At 36.2% G+C, this 20,609-nt stretch overlaps 2 protein-coding genes across 2 annotated transcripts in view; one reads left to right on the top strand and one right to left on the bottom strand.

Moving 5' to 3' along the window:
• idua (alpha-L-iduronidase) overlaps window positions 1–9,121 on the top strand; it is a 132,532-nt gene extending 123,411 nt beyond the window's left edge. The window contains exons 12-14 of the mRNA XM_028802591.2: window positions 3,652–3,728; window positions 5,982–6,082; window positions 8,568–9,121. Of these exons, the coding sequence (XP_028658424.2) occupies window positions 3,652–3,728; window positions 5,982–6,082; window positions 8,568–8,671 (282 nt within the window). The 3' untranslated portion in view covers window positions 8,672–9,121. The remainder of the gene's footprint in view (window positions 1–3,651; window positions 3,729–5,981; window positions 6,083–8,567) is intronic.
• Window positions 9,122–12,046: 2,925 nt separating this feature from the next.
• rbp4l (retinol binding protein 4, like) lies at window positions 12,047–19,536 on the bottom strand. The gene is made up of 6 exons (XM_028802592.2): window positions 19,404–19,536; window positions 17,133–17,250; window positions 16,662–16,798; window positions 14,640–14,752; window positions 12,406–12,618; window positions 12,047–12,236 (listed from the first exon to the last, which is right to left on the bottom strand). Exons 2-6 carry the CDS (start codon window positions 17,247–17,249, stop codon window positions 12,226–12,228), a joined length of 591 nt encoding a protein of 196 aa, XP_028658425.1. The 5' UTR covers window position 17,250; window positions 19,404–19,536; the 3' UTR covers window positions 12,047–12,225.
• Window positions 19,537–20,609: the final 1,073 nt, after the last annotated feature.

Genomic DNA, 20,609 nt, shown 5'->3' with positions numbered 1-20,609 from the left:
CACAATTTCAAGAGCTCTACATAAAACAAGCCTCTAAGGGAGGGTAGCAAGAAAGAAGCCATTCCTTAACAAGGTCCACATAAAAGCATGTATGGCATTTGCTACAAAGTATGAGAAAGACTCAGTTAAGATGTGGAGAGAGGTTTTATGGTCAGATGAGACCAAATTAGAACTTTGCGGCCTAACTTCAAATAGGTATGTATGGCGTAAAACTAACACTGCCCATGCCTCAAGAAATACCATACCTACAGTGTAATGTGGCGGTGGCAACATCATGCTATGGGGATGCTTTTCATGTGCTGGGACTGAGAATCTTGTCAGAGTTGAGGGGATCATGGATGGACACAAGTATTAGAGGAGAAGTTGATCTAGTCTGCTGTGAACTTACGATTCGGGAGAAAATTCACCTTTCAGCATGACAATGACCCTAAGCATAAGCCCAAAACGACACTGGAATATCTCAAAAACAGAAAGGTAAATGTTTAGGAATGGCCAAGTCAAAGCCTGGATCTCAACCCTTTTTTGAATCTGTGGCAGTATTTGAAAATCTGCTGTCCAGAAGCCCCATCATACCAAACTAGAGGATCTGTATAAATTTTGCCAAGAAGAATGGGGAAGAGTCACCCCTGAACAATATGCAAAACTGGGACATACTTACATACCTAAAAGAATGAATGCTGTTATTGTCGCAAAAGGGTTCTTGAAAAAGTATGAATGTGTAGAGCTTTGAATACTTGTACAAATGCTAACTTTTGAGTTTTTTGTTTAAGTTAAATATCAACAGACTTTGACTTTGGAAATGTATTGTTAAAGCATAAGAGTTCACTTTAAAAATACCGAAAGGATAAATGTGTGTGCCATGATGAAAATTTTGATGGTTTTCAATGGGAATTAATACTTTTGCATACCACTGTGCTTCACAGCATCTCTTTGACTAAATATATTTATAAAACATTGGAAAATTGTCAAATGTGATTGTATTTATGTACAGTTTAATATAGAGAAAAGCCAAGCAAAATGACACCTTTTATTGGCTAACTAAAAAGATTACAATATGCAAGCTTTCGAGGCAACTCGGGCCCTTTCTTCAGGCAAGATGTAAATCATCTTGCCTGAAGAAAGGGCCCGAGTTGCCTCGAAAGCTTGCATATTGTAATCTTTTTAGTTAACCAATAAAAAGTGTCATTTTGCTTGGCTTTTCTCTACATTCATAATGGCTAACACGGTACAACACCCTAGATATACAGTTTAATGAAAGTTCATTCTAAGGTCTTAGTAATATCTATCTATCTATCTATCTATCTATCTATCTATCTATCTATCTATCTATCTATCTAGTATTTAATAATGAATACTGTCCAGTAAAATGTGTAAACATAACACACTGTTTGTAATGCATTACATTTTATAATTTGTTAACTATGTAACATATTTAGTTACTTTTTTAAAGTAATGAGTAATGTAACTAAGTTACTTTTTAAAGTAATGTTCCCCACACTGCTGCTTAGTGTATTGTGCATATCCACCTGCTGACAGTGGGGAGCTAACCAGCAGCACCAACTGTATAATGTTAATATCTTAAAATCCTTTAGGAGGTTTATAAATGTTCATTCATTCAAATTAATTCATATTCATTCAGTCAGTGCATTTACATGTACACACACATAATCAAGATAAGTCATTTGACCAGAATTAATCATTAATTAGGTACTAGTTGTGAGTCCTTTATATCTCTCTAGATGATTCTAGATAAAAAGCACCATTTGTAAGGCTATATAGTCTTTCATGGCAAAGTGTTCCATGAATAACCCGATTAAGACCGGGTTTCTTAAAATTCCGGATTTGCATCCACATTGTAATCTTCTGGAGTTATCCTTTGTCAAAATGCTGCAATATCATTGAGCTGTGCAAAAGGAATTAAACATCAGTCAGTCAGTATCCAACCCGCTATTTCCTAACACAGGGTCATGGGGGTCTGCTGGAGCCAATCCCAGCCAACACAGGGCGCAAGGCAGGAACAAATCCCCGGGCAGGGCGTCAGCCCACCGCAGGGCACATGCACACACACACCAAGCACCCACTAGGGACAATTTAGGATCGCCAATGCACCTAATCTGCATGTCTTTGGACTGTGGGAGGAAACTGGTGCACCCGGAGGAAACCCACGCAGACATGGGGAGAACATGCAAACTCCATGCTGGGAGGACCCGGGAAGTGAACCCAGGTCTCCTTACTGCAAGGCAGCAGCGCTACCCACTGTGCCACCGTGCCCCCTACATCATGATCAGCCACCATGAATCTGAAAATAAGCACAATGCCTGTGATAATTTTATATGTGTTTTATAAATATGCTTAGTAAATTTATGCTTTATTTTTAGGTTTCTGTTACCAGATTGCACACTCTTCTTGTCTTGTGATGTGCTTCTTGCCTTAACACCCAAGTGCTTACTAGAATTATAACAACTTTGACATTTTTATTTTAATAAAATGAGTATTATATTAGGTTACTTGTTACTTTTAAAAGTAATCAAACTATGTAACGCACATTACTTTTAACACATTACTTTTAACACATTACCCTACTGATCTTGTGTTTGTGTTGCGGTGTTTACTATACGTTCAGCTCATCAACATACAGAGGTGTATGAAATATTGTGACATTATTTCAGCCATGGGAAGGAATAATCGCTTGAACGTTTACCTCTGGAAATGTGCCTTTGTGGACAGTTCTGTATGTGTGCAGCCTAACAGAATGAAACGGACATGCGCAGACTACAAAAATCCCAATTAAGAGTTTACATGGCCACATAATCGGGTTATTCACAGAGAAATTTACCTCTGTTAACCCAGTTTCTTATGGAGCAATAATCCAGTTTCTCAAAGTGGAATGAGAATTTACATGGGATTTTAGAAAGCAGATTTTTGTGAATAATTAGGTTATTAAGGTGTATGCAAACTCATCTATTGAGATTTGGATTTTTGTGGTCTTGTGAGAATACCTAAAGCTACACAGAATAGCTTTTTCATGTCAACAAAGTGTGATTAATTAAACAGTGAAAAGAAATCTTCCTTGAAAATTGCCCTGGCCTTTAACTTGTTATTCTGCCATCACAAGGTTTCTTAAACAATAAAGATGGATTATAATACAGTATCAGATGTGCAAATTGAACAGTCCACAAATCAATACAGGAAATAAAAATGAATAAAAAGTAAGGTCAGCTGTCAAGAGCACATCAAGCAGTTTGGTGCTCAACAAATTCCATCGCAAAGCTTTCGATGTGCAGCGGTGTGTGGACGGCATGGGCCTTTCTCAGAATAGAATGGCCTTGGAAGTATCCATGAGAGAGAGCAAATATCAAAAGGAGCTATAGAAATGAAATGCTGTTACAGTAGAAATTAATTTAATACCACTGTTTTTTCTTTTTCAATAGACAATTTATTTGTTGGCACTTCAGTTCTGAAGTCTGAAAGAATAGTTATTGTTAAAAGAGTTTAACAGACTACTTTCCTTTATCTGTCATGTACAAACACGTTTTTTTGTTTGGAGTTGATGTCTTTGTTTAGCCATTAATATTGTAAAGTACTTTGAGCTGCTTCCATATGTGAAAATATGTTATCGGAATAAATGCTGCTGTTATTTTCTTTCATTAGGTAACTGGTGTGCATTTTTTGCCAGTCACTAAAGGACAAGTTGTCATCCTTTGGAAAGACGGGTGTGTGAACTCAAGGTTAGTATTCAGAATGGCCTTAACAATATACATATGATTGTAGTTTAAGTAGTTAACCAGAATCATTCGTATCATGTGTTTAATACAATGCATAAATTTGTAAATGTATGTACTTTATCTAGGGCGGCATTCTGGGTAAGAAAATCGATCATCTCACATGGTAGAAGGACCACTTGGTGTTATAATTTCCCCCAACCCACTTCTGCCGCATGTTCTCACCTGTATTTAAATTTCTTTTAATAAAATTAAGCTGGAAGCTGATACATTGTGTTTTTATATTGAATTGGTAATTATGTCATTTAGTTTATGTTCAAAGAGTGGCCATATTATTGGATACACCTACTTAAAAGTGTGCTAACCAGGACAACCTGAGTTTATCAATGCATGGACAAGTAGGATTTTGAAAATGTGGCTCAGTCGTGCTAACCCATAACTCCAGTGTTTCCCATAATAATTGCTAATTATTTGGTCATTGATCTCTTCATAGAATACAGTGGAACCTCTAGATACGAGTTTTATTCGTTCCAGCACTGAGCTTGTATAGCGAATTTCTCATATCTAGAACAAACTTCCCCATTGAAAATAATGGAAATCCAGTTAATCCGTTCCGCACCCCAAAAATATTACATAAAAATCAATTTTCCCTAACAAATAACACTGATAAATAATATATACTGTAGTCTACCTTTAATAAATAACACTGGTAAATAATATAACTGATTATTAAAAGAATCAAAACAGGTGTGCAAAGTGCAGTAGAGCATTCAATAAATCTTTAAATAAATAATCCTTGAAACAGTTGTAAAGTGGAGGTTTAAAATACACAAGAATAACAATCCTTTAACACGAGGTTAAAACGTCAACAGGAAGCAGTCTTTAAAAAACAGATGACAATCCCCGGTGCGTCTTCTATGTTAGCGTCAGCGTCTCACCTGCTTCTCCCATGCGGGCTCTGCAACAGGCGAGACACTCTTAATGCAGCTGACCTTCTCTACACCGTCCTGCTTCAGCTGTTTGGCTCACTTGTTCAGCTCACTGTTCAGCTACACGCGAGCCTGCACTCGCTCGCTCTCCCGCACCGACTTCCTACTGCTGCTGCTGCTTCCTGCCTCCTCCTGCAACCTCCGTTCTCTCTCCTCTCTTTTCTTTTACTTCTTCTCCCCCTAAAACCGGCTTGCGCTTCTCTATATATGCAGGGAGGACATGGCAGCTGCAGCCCATCAGCCACAGGAACAATCATGGATGTGGGCAGTTTCCCCCCTGTGCACTTAGGTGAGAAACGCAGACACCGCAGATCGCCCTGCGGCTCGCTACTGCTACCACGCCCCCACGCTAAGCCGCAAGCTATACCCACAGCCTGGTTTGTGGCTCGTTACGCGAGCCAATGCTCGTATTTAGATCTGAATTTTTCGCTCATACTTTCCTCGTATCTTGAATTTCTCGTATACAGAGGTGATCGTATCTCGAGGTTCCAGTGTATATTGGTTCTGTCTCATTCCTAAGACGTTTGATTGGCTTGATATTAAAGGTTACATTTAAAATTATTCAAGTCAAAGTTATCTTTTTCACAACCATGGTATACATTAATTTGCCAGAGAATAAATGTTTGTGTATGTTTTTTTTTAATAATTTTAAAAAACAAATTACCTGGATTAAACAATATTAATTATATATGTGATACTGTCACCAATTATGCTGTCCATTTCTTGAAAAAGGCAGGTATACCTAATAAATTGTCCCCTCAGTTAATGTATATCTTTAATTATTTATTTTGGTTTTCCTCTAAACTTTGAATGAAAGCATTACTTGTAAATTTAAGTAGCATTTAGGTTCTCAGATTTCACTGTTTTTGAACAAAAGGTCTGCTCCTTCAGTTTCTGTATTCGGGATTTTAACTTTCTCTTCAACTCTATCAAAAATACATTGACACACAGTCTACCCTCTAAACAAATCAGTTTGTTAGTAGCTCCTCTATACCAGAAATAAAAGTGTTTTAATGAATTTGCAATGCCACACTTTGCACAATAATTTGACTAAATGTAACATTTTATATTGTATTTGCTAAATTAAAGCGATTTTTGTACACATTTAGTCTGTTAAATTTAGCTCGGCATAAGATCAAAATGTTTCACGTTCTAATTGTTTTTCAGTTAGATAACTGATTTATTTTCATATTTTAAAACCAGAAAATTTTGTGCAGATAAAATTTTTTTTTAATTCGTGTTTGTTCTTTTAACCAATGAATTGCTGCAGATGTTTAAAAACATTTGAAGTGGAGTTTTCTGAAGACCAGAGGAATTACACAAGAATCAATTCAAATGATACCATCTTTAACTTGTTTCTGTTTGCTCCAGGTAAAAGCAAAATTATAGGTTATTTGCTATGGATGCTAAATAATTTGAATAAAGAGAAATAGTTGTTAATATCAACAACAAGACTCATAATTGTCATTTTTGTGTTTGCTATTTGTTATATTTTGTTTCTCTTCATGATTTCTCTAGTTGTAAAATATAAACAAAATGTCAAATCATTCAGGTCTTCTAAGGTTTCAGTAAACACTGAATTAAAAAAATAAGGATAAATAGATGGATATGAAAGGCACTATATGATTGATTGATTGATTGATTGATTGATTGATTGATTGATAGATGAAGGGAGGAAGAGAGAGAGAAATGGAGAGGGGGACAGAACTTTATTTCTCCCCAGACTTTGATTGATTGATTGATTGATTGTTCATTCATTTGAAGTAAGTAACTTTATTTGTCCCCAGGGGGATGTTTGGCTTTTTACAGAAACTCTATAAATAAATAAATAAATATACACCCACACTATGGTCTAAACGCACCCCAGAGTGATTAAGAAAGAAGAAAATTAAAAAGAAAGAGCACTTCTGACATGGCAGTCCCAGTCCCAATGATGCATTATGCGGATGTTTTACTGTTGGTATGAAGGAGCCCCCAGTCACGTTTCTTGACACACTTCTACAAAATGAATCGTTGGCTGAAAGTCTTCAGTGTTAGTGTGTCAGAGAGAAGATGTGCAGTACTGTTCATAAAATGAATCAATTAATTTTTTAAAATATGCCTAAACACTAAACGTCTTCTATGCTTGACTATAACTTCACTGTTGCCGCCATGCCTGTGTTACAAAAGGCGCACCTGCTAGTGTGGCAGCACTTACTAAATTTAATAAAGCTGTGATTGTGCACATCATTGGAATGTGCAAACTGTGAAGGACCACCATGGAGAGGTTCCACAACCCCTTTGCCCTGCGATTCTCAGAGGTCTCTTTGATCAAACACATGCTGTGATTCAGTTGTTGGGCAAATTTAACTTACAGCATTGGACTCTATTGTCATGTGAATCACAATGGCAGCACTGCTCTGTCGTTTATACAAGTTTGTCTTTGCTTGAACTGTGTCTTAATGTTGGTTTTGTCCTATTAAATTTAAAAAATTACATCACTAATGAGAAGACCTTGACACCTTGTTCATTCAATCAATTAGCTGATTAAATGAATAATAAATAAATAAATTAATTAATTAATTTTAATATTGTTTACACTTATTAACTTGACAAACGCTTGTATCTAAAGTGACCTACAACGTACAACACAATGGAGCTTTTGTTTTTGTATAGCACTCTTTACTAAGTGCAGGCACAGAGTGCTAATATTGAAAGCAAGAGTTACAGGACAAGATACAAAATAGGCCATCACAAGTGACGAGCTTTAAACCAAACAGAACAACACAAGCTGTTAAGAACCTCGCATACAAACAGAACAGTTCTGATGGAGGAAGGCATCTTGTTCCACGCACAAGGAGCTACATGTGAAGAGAGTCTGGAGTGAGACGTATGGTTTTTATACCATAGTGTGTGTCTGTCTGTTAATCTATAGCACAATGCTTTACCTATCTGTCTTTCTGGCTGTCTGTCTGTTATATAGTGCCTTACCTATCTGTCTGTATGTCTGTCTATGTATGTGTCTATCTGTGAACAAGCCAAATTTCCCCCTGAGGACAAATACTGTTCTATCCATTTGGTTCCATTCAGAAGTGGCATCACCAGACGCCACTCACCAGCAGACCTGAGTGGGTGAGACGGAGCATAGGACCTAATGGTTGCCACCATGTAAATGGTTGCAGATCCACTGACTACTCATTAGGCAAAAATCGAAGACTTGAACTTAATTCGTGCCACCCTAAGGAGCCAGTGTAGTGACATGTGCTCATCTCAGCTGCCATAACAGCAGACGTGTTGCTGCATTTTAAGTCATCTGAAGTGGCCAGTAAGGAGTTGCAGTAGTCCAGATGTGACAAGACCAAAGCCTGGACCAGGAGTTGTGCTGCATACTCTTCTCCGTCAGGTATGGCCTGACCTTCAGATGTTACATAGGATGAACCTGCATGAGCAGCAGACATTATATGACGCTTACCTCTCTGAAGTGAGCGCTGATGCAGGTCTTAATAATTGTAAAGCTGGACCATGGAGCACAGATGACAGACAATATGGAGAATGTTGCATGACAGCCATTTTTTTTTCCTTGATTATTGTTTAGTGTAGAATGAAAAGAAAATGTACATATTAATATAAAATGAGGACTGCCTTCCATTTTTGTTTTTCATTAATTATGACCAACCGTAGTGTGCTTATTTCTAAGCTTAAAAATTTAACGGAAATGTTACAGAATAATTTATTAATGAGCAATAAACACTTTTATTAGTATACTTTGTCTTTGCTATCTATTATTTAATTTTAAAGTATGTTTCATGTCTGTCTCGCTGAAGACATTAGACAATTTAAAGGCTGAAAATGCAATGCTGCTTTTCTTTTCCCCCAGATGGAGCGGAGGTATCCGGATATTTTAGAGTCCGTGCTGTGGATTACTGGGGAAACTCGGGTGAATATTCACTCCCAGAAAAATACAGTGAAGATATCCACTAGTCTGCTGCTCACGGTATCCTTTAATTGGCTGCTGTTGTCTTTGTATACATAATTCATTTACTCTCATTTAGTCCAAATGTTATTTTTCCTCAGATACATCATTGTGTACTTGGAAAACAGTTTATTCTGGGATATTTTTCAAAGGGATGAACAAACCGCAGCTTTGTGTTGCTCCACTGGCTCTTCGGTATCACTAAATGCTCATGCTGAGTTGCTTCGCTCTCATTGGATTATCCCATATATTGAGCATGTAATTGGATGGCTGAAGTGTTTTGGAAACTCCCGCAGTATTTTTAACTCTTATCTGGATTATCAGCCTGTGCTCAAGTCAGTTTATCTTTTTCCATGGGTTACACGGGTCACCTCCCCAGCTAATTTTTCTCTCTAATAAGCTAAGCTGCTTCTTAAGGCTATAAAAGGGAATCTGTAAAAAATATACTTGCGTAATAGTCAATAGAAAACATTTTAAATTACTTGTTTCACTAAAGTATACACTTTTAAAATGTGAGTTGTGCTCTGATCTGTTAATTAAATAAACTGGAGCTTGCTCTTCTGAGGTGCCTTCTTGTACTTCTCCATATTGAAAACCAAATTCAGTTTGTCTTCTTGGCATATGAAGCTGTAAATATGAATTACTGTATACTGTTGTATACTTGTTTTCATGTTGCACTCTTCTCTTTTAAGAGATGATGATTTCTACAATTGTTCTTTCTCTTGTTGACAATTAAAGCTCTGTTTTCATCACATTAAAACAAGGTTTCCTTTATTTCTTCGTTTCGTATGCCCTTAATATTTTATCTTAGACACAAGCTCTCCTTTCATTTTTCTATTCCTTGGTATGTTGTTTTGTTTTTGTATAGATATTACTTTGTAAGGTTTTATTTAAAACAAAGATAAGGATAAAAAATGGAAGGGTGACTGGAGTACCAAAGAAAGATTGTGGTGCCAACTGGACCGTCCCGTTTAATGCAATAAAACAGAAACACGAGTTTGGTGGCACAGCAGAAAGAGTCTTCTTAATTGCCTTCTTAGCCGACTCGGCTCACATTTATAAGCAGCTCATTTGAGCGGGTCATTCAGACATGCAGAGGCTTCGCCCTAAAGTTAGACGCTGTCCTTTGGCAACGTCTCAGTTTTATAGCATCCCAGGTGGAATGGGAGGAGCTTCTGGGATGCTGTGGGCGGAGTTCATTTGACCTCATGGGGTGTCTTCTCGGGATTGTAAGAAGAAAGAGAGATGATGCAGTTAGCAACTGTGCCACCTCTCACCCTGGGGTGGTACTGCATACCTTAGCAGAGTCCAGAAGGTGATACGCAGCTGCCCATGCAAGCAAAATACTGAAGAGAAACAGTGTATTTTTTTTTTACTTGATTTATTTGAATTTTATAGCCCATGTTATAATGTGACATTTACTTTCAACATTACATATTTCAGAATGATTTTTTTATACTGAAATAATATTATTTTATCTGTACTTAAAAACAAATGTGTTTTTAGTAACTGCTGATATCACTTGAGAAAACTATAATAATTATACCAGGTATTAGTTTAGGCCACAGTAGAATTAAAGCAAACGGGCATAACGTGGTGCAGCAAGGTGGTACAGCAGTTAGTGCTACTGCCTCACAACAAGTTAGGTTCCTGACCGCCCATTATCGGGGTTGAGTTTACCAATGTGTCTGCATGGCTCTTCTTCTGGTTTTAATATAAATCGCTAAAACATAAATGTTAGTTTTATTTGGGGTCCTTAAATTAGTCTGGGATGAGTATAAATGTATTCTGTGATTCTGTGAGTGTCATCCTGTTCAGGTCTGGGTACAACATGGTATTCACTACTGCCAGGATTGACTGTTGTGTCCTGCTAGCCTGTAATTGACTAAAAAGGTTCAAAACATGGAGCTTTAATTCCTCCCCCTACCCAGTGTTTACTAAGTTGTGTCTTGCTATGGTATTCTCAAAATAACCCTGCTTTAGATAGTGCAGGAAAATCACCTTCTTAATATCAATATAAAATGTTTAATTAATTCTGAATAATGAGAAAGAATCTGAAGTTCTTCCCATGCTATAATATTTTTTATAGGTTGTGTTAACTAAAGGTTGAAGTAACTGGTACTTATTTCTTGCTTGTTAAAAATCATCTAAAGGATCCTCAAGGTTTCTAGAGTAATAGATGGATGAGTCAAAAATGGTAGTTTGTGCACAGAGCCGACAGCGTGCTGTAGTGGTTAAGGATTTGGACTTCAATCCCCAAGGTTGTGGGTTGAAATCCTGCTACTGATCCTGTGTAACTATGAGCAAGTCACCTCACCTGCCTGTGCTCTAGTTGGAGAAACAAAAGAAATATAGGCAAGTGTATCTCTCAAGTGTTGCAAGTCGCCTTGGCTAAGTAAAGGCAAATGCAAAACTTGTAACATAATATTAACTAAAAAACAGGCCTGGTCTGGGGATGAACTACTGCCTTGGGAGAAAATTCTGAATTTTGCTTTGTGTCATAGGATTATACAAAATAATGTAATGCCATCTGGTAGTCAGGTAAAGTTCAGCTGTGTCATGCATTGAGGAAGTGACTCCGACATGTGAGTCAGTCTGCCACAGAGAGATTCAAGAAAAAGAAACTGAGTGACTTTGAATTGCTTGTACACATACTGTAAGTTATGTTAAATAAGAGTATTTAAATCAAACCACTCATAATAGAAGCCTGTCAAATATCACTTAGGGTAACTGGATAACAGGATTTCAGTTGTAGTTTTTGCAGCAGAAGGTGATTCAGCCAGTCATTAAACACATATATCTATTTAAAGAACTAATCCAATTTCAGAGCCACAGCTTATTGCATAGGCACTGAGTGAAAGGTGTGCCAGTTATCGAGCGTATTTATACATACAGCTGCATTGATTGTCGAATGATTTTTTTTTTATTGCATAAATATACAGACTGGGTGGTGTGATGACATTTTGGAAGAAGACCTAATAACATTCACTATCAAAACTTCTAGTCCTTCAAAAAATGTGAAAATTGTGATTCCACAGAACCATATTATGAAACGTGTAATTTAAAATAATATGGTATATTATTCTGTATGCTTATTGAGCTTTGACTGTAAAATGCTTTTTGGATAATTTCTTACTTTTAATTTATATTATGTTTTTAAGGTAATTAATTAACTTTTTACATTGATTTTATGAAGTGTGAATTTGCAGCTATCCAACTGACCTCCCAGTCAAACAGTAGAATTTTCCACGTCATTTTAAAAAATGCACTTTGCGGTTTTATTTTTATTTTGCATTGCTTAATGTCATATAATGTTCCATTTTGGCTTGTGATAATTTATGTACAAGGAGGAGTATTGGAAAAATGAGCACTGGCAAAAAATATTGTTTAAAAAAATCAAAATTTTTATTTCACTGTGGCTAAATTGACATTGAATTCTTTGGGGAAAAAAATATAGTTTTATCTGTACTTGATGATTATTTTAATATTTTTCATTCTGATATTGCCACTTCTCATGCCAGCATGTCAAAGTGTCCCATTTGTATGTGATGAAGTAACTATCTCAGCAGGCCCCTGCAATGCAAAAATGACAAGAGGTTAAAAGTTTGCAGAACCATAAATTGGACAGTTGGTATTTGGTACATCAAAATATTAGGCTGTCACATTTGGCCACATGTTCAAATCCACACATTCAATGGTACAGTAGAAATGCTAATATTTCTTTTCCTCTTCTAGCACGTACCAGACTGCAACACTGGCTCAAACTGGCCAGCCATACAGATTTCCTCTTGTTTCTGGCGAACAAGGCGCTGAATGGCTGGTGTGAGTCCACGGGGATTGCGGGAGAAGATTAGAGAATAACCATCTTCACATGTCCCATCATCCTTGACACTGCGGCAGGCATATGTAATAGCATAGTTGTCATAGTCTGTGTCAATCACCCAATAGTTATCTCCTGTGTTTGAAGAAAAAAAAAAAACAATTATCCAGTGTATTCCAACCCCATAAAGCCTGATGATCTGAAATCCATTATTTTAGTAGATAAAAAGAATAACAGCAATTAAATAATTCTAATTAAGCCCTTCATTCTTTCACACAACACTTAGTGGGACAGTGCAGCAATCATCTTCATGTTGTTTACATCAAACAATATTAAATACTGCTGTTGGTTTTATGTTTTGTTTTGTAGGAGAGCACGAAAATTCATTCTTCTATTTTCAGATCCTACTTTTCCATTATACTGTCAAAGGGAGCTGGAAGTCTGCTTTGGATGGGATGTACTGTAGTTAATTGCAATGCACACACACATACCCTCATGTACTCATAGCAGACCATCTTAAGATTCCAATAAGCTTAACAAGCCAGGCTGAAGAAAAATGTGCACATTGGCACAAGGAAAATAGGCAAACTTCACGGCGCAGCACTGGAATCATGCCCAGGTCCTTAGAGATGTGAGGAAGAGGGCCTAACCAGTGATGCCATAGAAGAGAACAGCAAGGCTAAAATGTGTGAGCTGTGAGAAGAGACTGAATGATTTGAACTGAGTTTAGGCAAATGGAGAATGAAAGGTGACAAGATTGAAGTTATTAAAATTATGAAGGGACCTAGTACGGTGAATCTCAGATGTTACTTTAAATCACAATGACACGGATGAAAACTTGTTAATGGTAGGTTTTGCACAAACATTAGGAATTTTTTTCTAAACACAAAAAACCATAGACTCATGGAATAAAATACCAATTAGTGTGGTAGAGAGTAGGATTTCAGGGACCTTCAAAACTCACCTTGATGTTATTTTGGAAAATATTGTTTATTAAAATGGTCTACAAAAATGCATTACATTTTAAATTAATGGGCTTAAAATTCAATTGAAAACATATAGCATCTGCTTAACAGCCATAACACTTCAAGAGAGTGCTGACATGTTGCATTTTAATCCTTGCAGACTTTTGTTTATTCTGTATATAATGTAGTTCTTTTTATTATTAGTGCAGTGTATTTCCACAGTTATCATTACTAATCCCTTCTAGAATCCGTGCAAGTAACTGTGATTCTTATTCTTCGTACTCTGCACTGTCAAACTGTTCAACACCATCAGCACTCATGCTATTAGTTTCAGCGACTGATTTTATCCACAGCTCACAAAGCTCCTCGACAGTCATTCATACTGACAAGTGCATGATTTTTTCTTATATATAGTGATTAATATGGTGTATGGTGTTGTATTCATTGTCTGTATTCTTTTCTTGACACTGTATTGCTACTCTGTGGGAGACGTCTAAGTAAAAATTTATATTGTCATATGTACATATGACAGTAAACTTGAACTGTAAATTATTCAGAATATAACTTGTGCCGTACATACTTAGTTTTATTTTTCTCAACAATCACTGATGATGTCAAATTCTTTCTTGTCTCTTGCTTTCTGCCGTATCTCATTTAGTCTTCCTCACTTTAAATAATTAATCAGTTTTTTGACAAACTCATGTATATGTTGTGGTGGCATAAGAAAATGTTTTCTTTCTGGCAATCTCTTTGTACTAAAGAGCTCAATGTTTACATGAGAAGAACCCCAAACCACCATTGTAGAATATAAGTGTGATCCAGGAAGGTCCGTTTTATGATTTGACTCACATAATCACAAATTAATTTTCTTAATACCTTGTGAAAAACGTTTATGTCCATTTTGTAGCCACCAGTTTTCTCCATTGTGAAGGGGAGTCATAGCTTATCCTAGCAGCAGCGGGCACAGGAATGGGCCCGCTAACTCACTCACACTGGGCCAATATTAAACATTTGAAGCAACCTAACTACAAGTAGACTGTGGGATAAAATGAGGTAACAATACAAAGAAAAGAATTGATGTGTACTAGAAAATTAATAATTATTACAGTTTCAAATGTAAAATGGTAACAGTGTATCATTTTGTAGCCTGTTTTAAGTACAGCAATTGTGACATGAATGGTCTATACTTGCCTCCACTGGAGAGGTAGCTTGCTAAACCCTGGTAGTTCATAAACATCTTGGCTGGAGTTGTTGGGTCAGGAACTGTATACTGAGCAGCCATATCTGCACAGACAACCCAAAATCTGTTATAGAGAGGAAAATCAAGAATGGTTATTTGTAAAGTTTCAGCACAATAGAGTTTTAAGTAGCTGACAGAAAAAAGTAAAAGCTTTTTGCTGTGTTCAAAGGTTGAACTCCATTTTCCACATGCATGGGATGAATCAAGATACTTGCATGTTTCTGACAGGCAAATTACATTAGTATAATACAAAAAAACAGGCAGTTCCACCCATAAAATGCAGCATTAGATTATTTATATATCACAAATACACTTATCTTCCATTATTCGGTGTTAATATAGATATCATTGTACATGCTTTATTACTTGTTTTTACACATTGAAAATGCCCATCCAGTTTTTTAATTTTACAGTAGCAAGGGGAGCTATTAGATATCTTGAAACCACATTAGGGTCACCTTTAGTTGTGTATATTTTGATATCTGAAATGCAGTTGAAGATATCTCTCAAAATGACTTCCTGTAACATTTCCTTTTGCTTTCATTTTATCTTTGTTTCATTTAAGATCCTTTGAAGTGCATTTGAGGTATCTCAAATCGATCAGGATGCTCTTTTAAGAGAGTTGGAAATGTATTTCAAAATATATCTTAGATATCTAAAAATGGTGTGGGTGTTATTTCAAGATATTGCTTAAGATATTTTATTAATTTCTCATATGTATTACCTGATATCTTAAAATGAGTTTTAGGATATCACATTTTTTTTCCAAGATACCTGTATTTCATTTTCAGATATCCTAGTAAGCAGTTGGCCAAGGTACTTTGTATTATAACTGATTATGTAAAGTTTATTTTCTCCATTTATGCTTCTGAATGGAGTTTTTGTTTTGTCTTCTTTGTTGTCAATTGGAATTAGCTCAACAATAAGGTTAATGGACAGATGTAGGTAGAATCCACTTATGTTAATCAGTTTGGAATTATTCTGTTGTGTGTTTAACAAAATCTTTGTTTGCATTACGTTATTAGTAATTTGTAAAGTTTATGATTTTATTTTACCCATGAATTTGTTACATTCTCCGAGCTTGCACTCAGTGTAACGCATTGTACGAAAAAAATTACATTATACAATTTCAGAAATTCGTGGTGCAGTACAATGTGTCCAAAATGCAAAACCTTTGGTAATATTGCTTGTTTGACTTCACAATGGCACAGCAGCTAAGGCCTCTGTCACAGAGCTCCAGACACCTGCATTTAAATCCCAGTGACTGTGTAGGATTTCCTCCCATGTCTTAAAGAAGCATGTTAGGTTAATAATGAATTTAAATTGTCACCTCTTGGGTGTTTTCATGAGTATGATTTACGATACAGTGGGAGCATACTGAGGATTAACTTCAGCTTTGCACCAGGAGCAGCTTGAATAGGCTCCAGCCCACAAGAATATATACTAGATTAAGCAGGGTTTGTAGTATATGAATGAATGGAAAACATATTATAAAAAATCCAAGTGCACATAGAATTAAACTGGTGATCAGTGGAGTAAGCTGTTATGCTGGTAGTCAAAGTAAAAAATGATCATAACAGCAAGTACCGTGTATCTGTCTTGGCCGTTCCTAAATTGATCTGGATACATTTGACTGCACTCGAGATTAAGCTCCCATCACTGTAAATGTCATTATTAAGATGATAGTACACACTGCTTTTTCTGAAGGTTATCAGCTCTGATCCTAATGGGAACGTTGTGTAGCTCTCAATTGTTCAGCAGTGCATAATCCATTTTCTTTTGTCATCTTATAATTTAATGAGAACATTATTCAGTTCTTACTGTATGTGGAATATCACAGCTTTACCAGTCTGTTTTTCTCACGGTTTATTTCTGTCTAGCCGCATTAATTTAAAGTATTTTAACCAAGTAGTAAAAAGAAAATGATTTTAAGTTCTCCAATCAGCTTAATGAGCATTTTTTTTTCTTCTTACCCAAAAAGTTTCACTCTTCCTTTGGAGGAAGCAGTCATTGTACCATCATCATCAACAGTATACTCGGCTGAAATATTGTCCTGAAGGAACAGCCCATCCGGACTCTTCTTTGCCAGGGCATACCATTTACCTGCATACTGAAAAATATGAACGATAATACACTTAATGATTCTTAATTATGGTGTGACTATAAATTACAGTTAAACTGGACTAATTTGTAGCTTCATTTTATTATAGATGAGGTACCTGAACTATTATACATTTAAAAATATAGAAATGTAAAATGTAATTTAAAGCAAAAATAAGTAGACTTTGTTTAGGCATGATCTCTTTAACACTACTTCCATTCTTTATTCATAATGTTTTAAATTTCAAAACCTATGTAGAAGACTTTCAAAGAGCATCTAGATGCAGAGCTTTCTATTCAGTTTGAAATAAAATCAGAATATAGAAGAAATAATTAATATTTACCCTTTTTGGATCGAAGTCACCTTTTACTTTGAAACTGTCCACTACACAATTGTCAGACAAACATTCCTCAATATAGGAAAGGACAACAACAAGTAAGATGAACTTTGAGTAGTCCATTCTGCAATATGAAGCAAAGCACATATTAATATTGTTTTACTCAGTTACATTTAATTGCATAGAGAATAAGTAACAGAAACACACTTAAATACAAAAATCAAAATTAGACACTTGTCCACTATAATGCGACATCTATCCATCCATTATCAAATCTGCCTAATCCAGTTTTGGCTCATGTAGGATTGGGTCATATTTTCTCAGCACTGAGTACAAGGCAGGGACCAACCATACAACAGGTGTCCATTATAGGGTACATTCAAATACAAAACCAAACCTACTGACACAGACCCAGTTTAGAGTTTCCATCTAATATTACCTGAGGTCCTTGGAATGTGTGAGGAAAGCCCATGCAAACACTGAAAGAACATAAGACCTCTATAGAGACAGTTTTTAGGCCCAGGATTTGAACCCACAACTCTTCAGTTGTGTGGCCGCAGCAGAAACCACTGCATTACAGAGGGGCAATAAGTTGACATTTGTATGTGTTAATTCATAGATATTTCAGACCAGCTTATTGAAATAGAAGGCTATAACGCAGTAAATATAGGTGCAAGTTTATTATATGATAATGAGAGGATGGAGTTTATCCCATGTATCATCGAATGCATGACAAGAACACACATCTGGATGATGCTTCAGTTCATTACAAGACACAGTCCCTTGCTTGTACAAGGACAGGTTAGAGTTGCCAATCGGTCTTACAAGCCTGTCTTTAGGATGTGTGAAATAAAAAAAACAGAAACACAAGGAGAACATGCAAACTCCACATAAATGGCACCAGAACTTTGCATTAACAGGGCCAACCATTACAAATGGTTTACACATATACAAGGATGCAGAAAAGCTGAATTATCCTGTTAAATCTCTGAAAATAATTCAAAATGTAGCAGCATGTCAGCTATTCCAGCAACTGAGGCGAATACTTGTCCCTCATCTTTCCAGGATCACTACATTGGCTCCCTGTAGTGGCACCTATCAAGTTCAAATCCTTAATGCTTGTTTACAGAGTAGTTGGTGGGTCAGCATGTTTAAAGACTCTTTTATTTGGTGAATTTCTGTCTGTTAAGATTCTGTAACTTAGGAATTATAACTCACTTGTATTTTGTTCTGAGCTCTTCACTTGTGGTAATTGATTTTGTAACCTTTGTCTTATAACACTTGCTCCAAAACAGTTCCCTAGTCTGATGTTTTTTTCATTTATATTGACCTCATTTGTAAGATAGATAGATAGATACTTTATTAATCCCAAGGGGAAATTCACAAGTGGCATCGAATAAAAGTGTCTGCTAAGCAAACAACTGTAAATGTAAATCGAATGACAAAACATTCACAGACTGAGACTATGGCAGGTAATATTAAAAATAGCATACTTAATAAAGTGTTTTTCAGAATTCAAGAGACCAGTTTATTGACTGCTAATCTTGTTGCTATTGGTACCCTCATTCTGTTGTCACATCTCCCACTTTCCAGGGTAAACCAGCTCAGTGCTAACAGGATAGGCTCAGGCTTCCAGGACTCTGAACAGGATTAAATAAGTTCATTAGTAAATGGCTGGAAGGACTAACCCTGATCACTGTTAGTGTTCCTCATCTGTTTTTCTCACAGTCATAATATATATATATATACCGTAGTATACAGAAACTGGTAAAAACACATTTTTTAATTGACGATATATGTAATATTTTTATGCAAAGTTTTAAAACAGCCTTTCACCAGTCACTGTCTGTGTGTAGTTACCATGTTGTATACGTATCTGGGTGATCCAGGTTTCCTTCCACATGATAAAGCCATGATATTTGTATTAATTGGTGGATGATGGTGAATGTGCTCAATGATGAGCTGACACCCCATCCAGGGTTGATTCCTGCTTTGCAGCATTTGCTGTTCAGATACATCCTGGCTCCTCTTATCAACAATATACTGGATTTAAAAAAGCAAGTTCAAATAATGGTTGGACTTCAAACAACACTACTTATTCCAATTTAACAATGAGAGATTGAAGCACTTATTTCATTAAAAGTGTTTTTCCTCACAGCCAGCAATATATTCCAATCCATTTTTTAAATATATTAATACATCACATTAGTTACTGACAGTACATTTTGCCATAAATATTATATACAGTTAATTTTTCCAGTATAGTGTAGATCTTACCTTGTCAGATGTGCGTAGTACAATGCCAGAAGATGCAGCTAACCCAGGACAAACTCTTTCTTTGTCTCTCCTCCTAAACTCTGATGCCACAGTCCTGATCAGTTGCCTTTAAATACTAAAACGCAGACAGGCTAGTTAATTATTTTCACTTTTTCAAACTATATAAAGTGCATAATCCTATTGCTAATCCAGTTTAAAAAAATCCCACAGTAATCCTGGCTGCAAAAGAGTCTGCTTACCATGAAAAAAAGAGATTTGTGCAACCTCAAAGAAGCCCATATGACTGATCTGTTTGTGCATGAGGTGTGGAGCTTGGCAAAATGCAAAGGGCAGAAAAATGTGTGAGGAGACAGGATTAAGCATATAGAGAATTTAAGAAAATACATTTTATTGAGCATTAAGTACCTGATGGGAAGTAGATATTTATTTATGTATGTATTTATTTCAATATATCCTATTACTCCCACAACATTAGTCTGAGGTCACAATGAGTACGTTGTCCTTAAGTAAAAGCCATGATATCTTAAAATCATTTTATGTAAGTGAGCTTAGATGAACCTTTGGAGCATTTAGAGAACTCCACTTCATTACATAAACCCAGCATGATGTAAAGTACTTACTGTACATAGGTACATACAGTATAAGTACATTATAAAAATACATGATAGGCACAAATAAATAATCAGTAGCAAGATTGTGTAAGACCAGCACACAGCAGGACATAGGTTAAGGTGGGCAAACCAAGACTGAATGAGAAGAAAAGAGAAGATTAACTTGTATGTGGCCAATGAAAACAAGCCCTCTATTAAAAAAATTCTCAAGCTTTCTTAAATAGGTTTTCAATGTACACAAGTTGGTTTTACTTGTTGTATCTTGACAGTTTTTTGTTGATCTAGTATATTAGATTGAATTTAGGACTCATATGTCCATTCACCTTTCCATTTATTTAACTTTAGTCCATGTCAGGATCACAGAAGGCTGGAGCCTGATGCAGACAACATTGGTTGCAAGACAAGGACCCATCCTAGATGGAATAACCAGCTCATCATAAGTACTGTCATTCTGGGCCAATTTAGGACTCCTAATGAACCAAAACTCAAGTCTTTTGGAATGTGGGAGTAAAGCTCAACATGAGTGTGTAAATTCCTCACAAATAAACACCAGCCTGGGATTCAAACCCCAAATTTTGGAGCTGTAAGTCAATTA

The sequence above is a fragment of the Erpetoichthys calabaricus genome, chromosome 5, assembly GCF_900747795.2.
Source record: "Erpetoichthys calabaricus chromosome 5, fErpCal1.3, whole genome shotgun sequence".
Taxonomy (NCBI): domain Eukaryota; kingdom Metazoa; phylum Chordata; class Cladistia; order Polypteriformes; family Polypteridae; genus Erpetoichthys; species Erpetoichthys calabaricus.
This window is presented reverse-complemented; position numbering and strand designations above follow the sequence as displayed.

Excerpts from the sequence above, each read along its gene's own strand:
- rbp4l (XM_028802592.2), bottom strand. The coding sequence starts at position 17,249 with ATGGACTACTCAAAGTTCATCTTACTTGTTGTTGTCCTTTCCTATATT. Across the intron at positions 16,799-17,132 it reads GTGACTTCGATCCAAAAAGG|TATGCAGGTAAATGGTATGC; the intron begins GTAAATATTAAT and ends CATATTTTTCAG. Across the intron at positions 14,753-16,661 it reads GGAAGAGTGAAACTTTTTGG|ATTTTGGGTTGTCTGTGCAG; the intron begins GTAAGAAGAAAA and ends TCTCTATAACAG.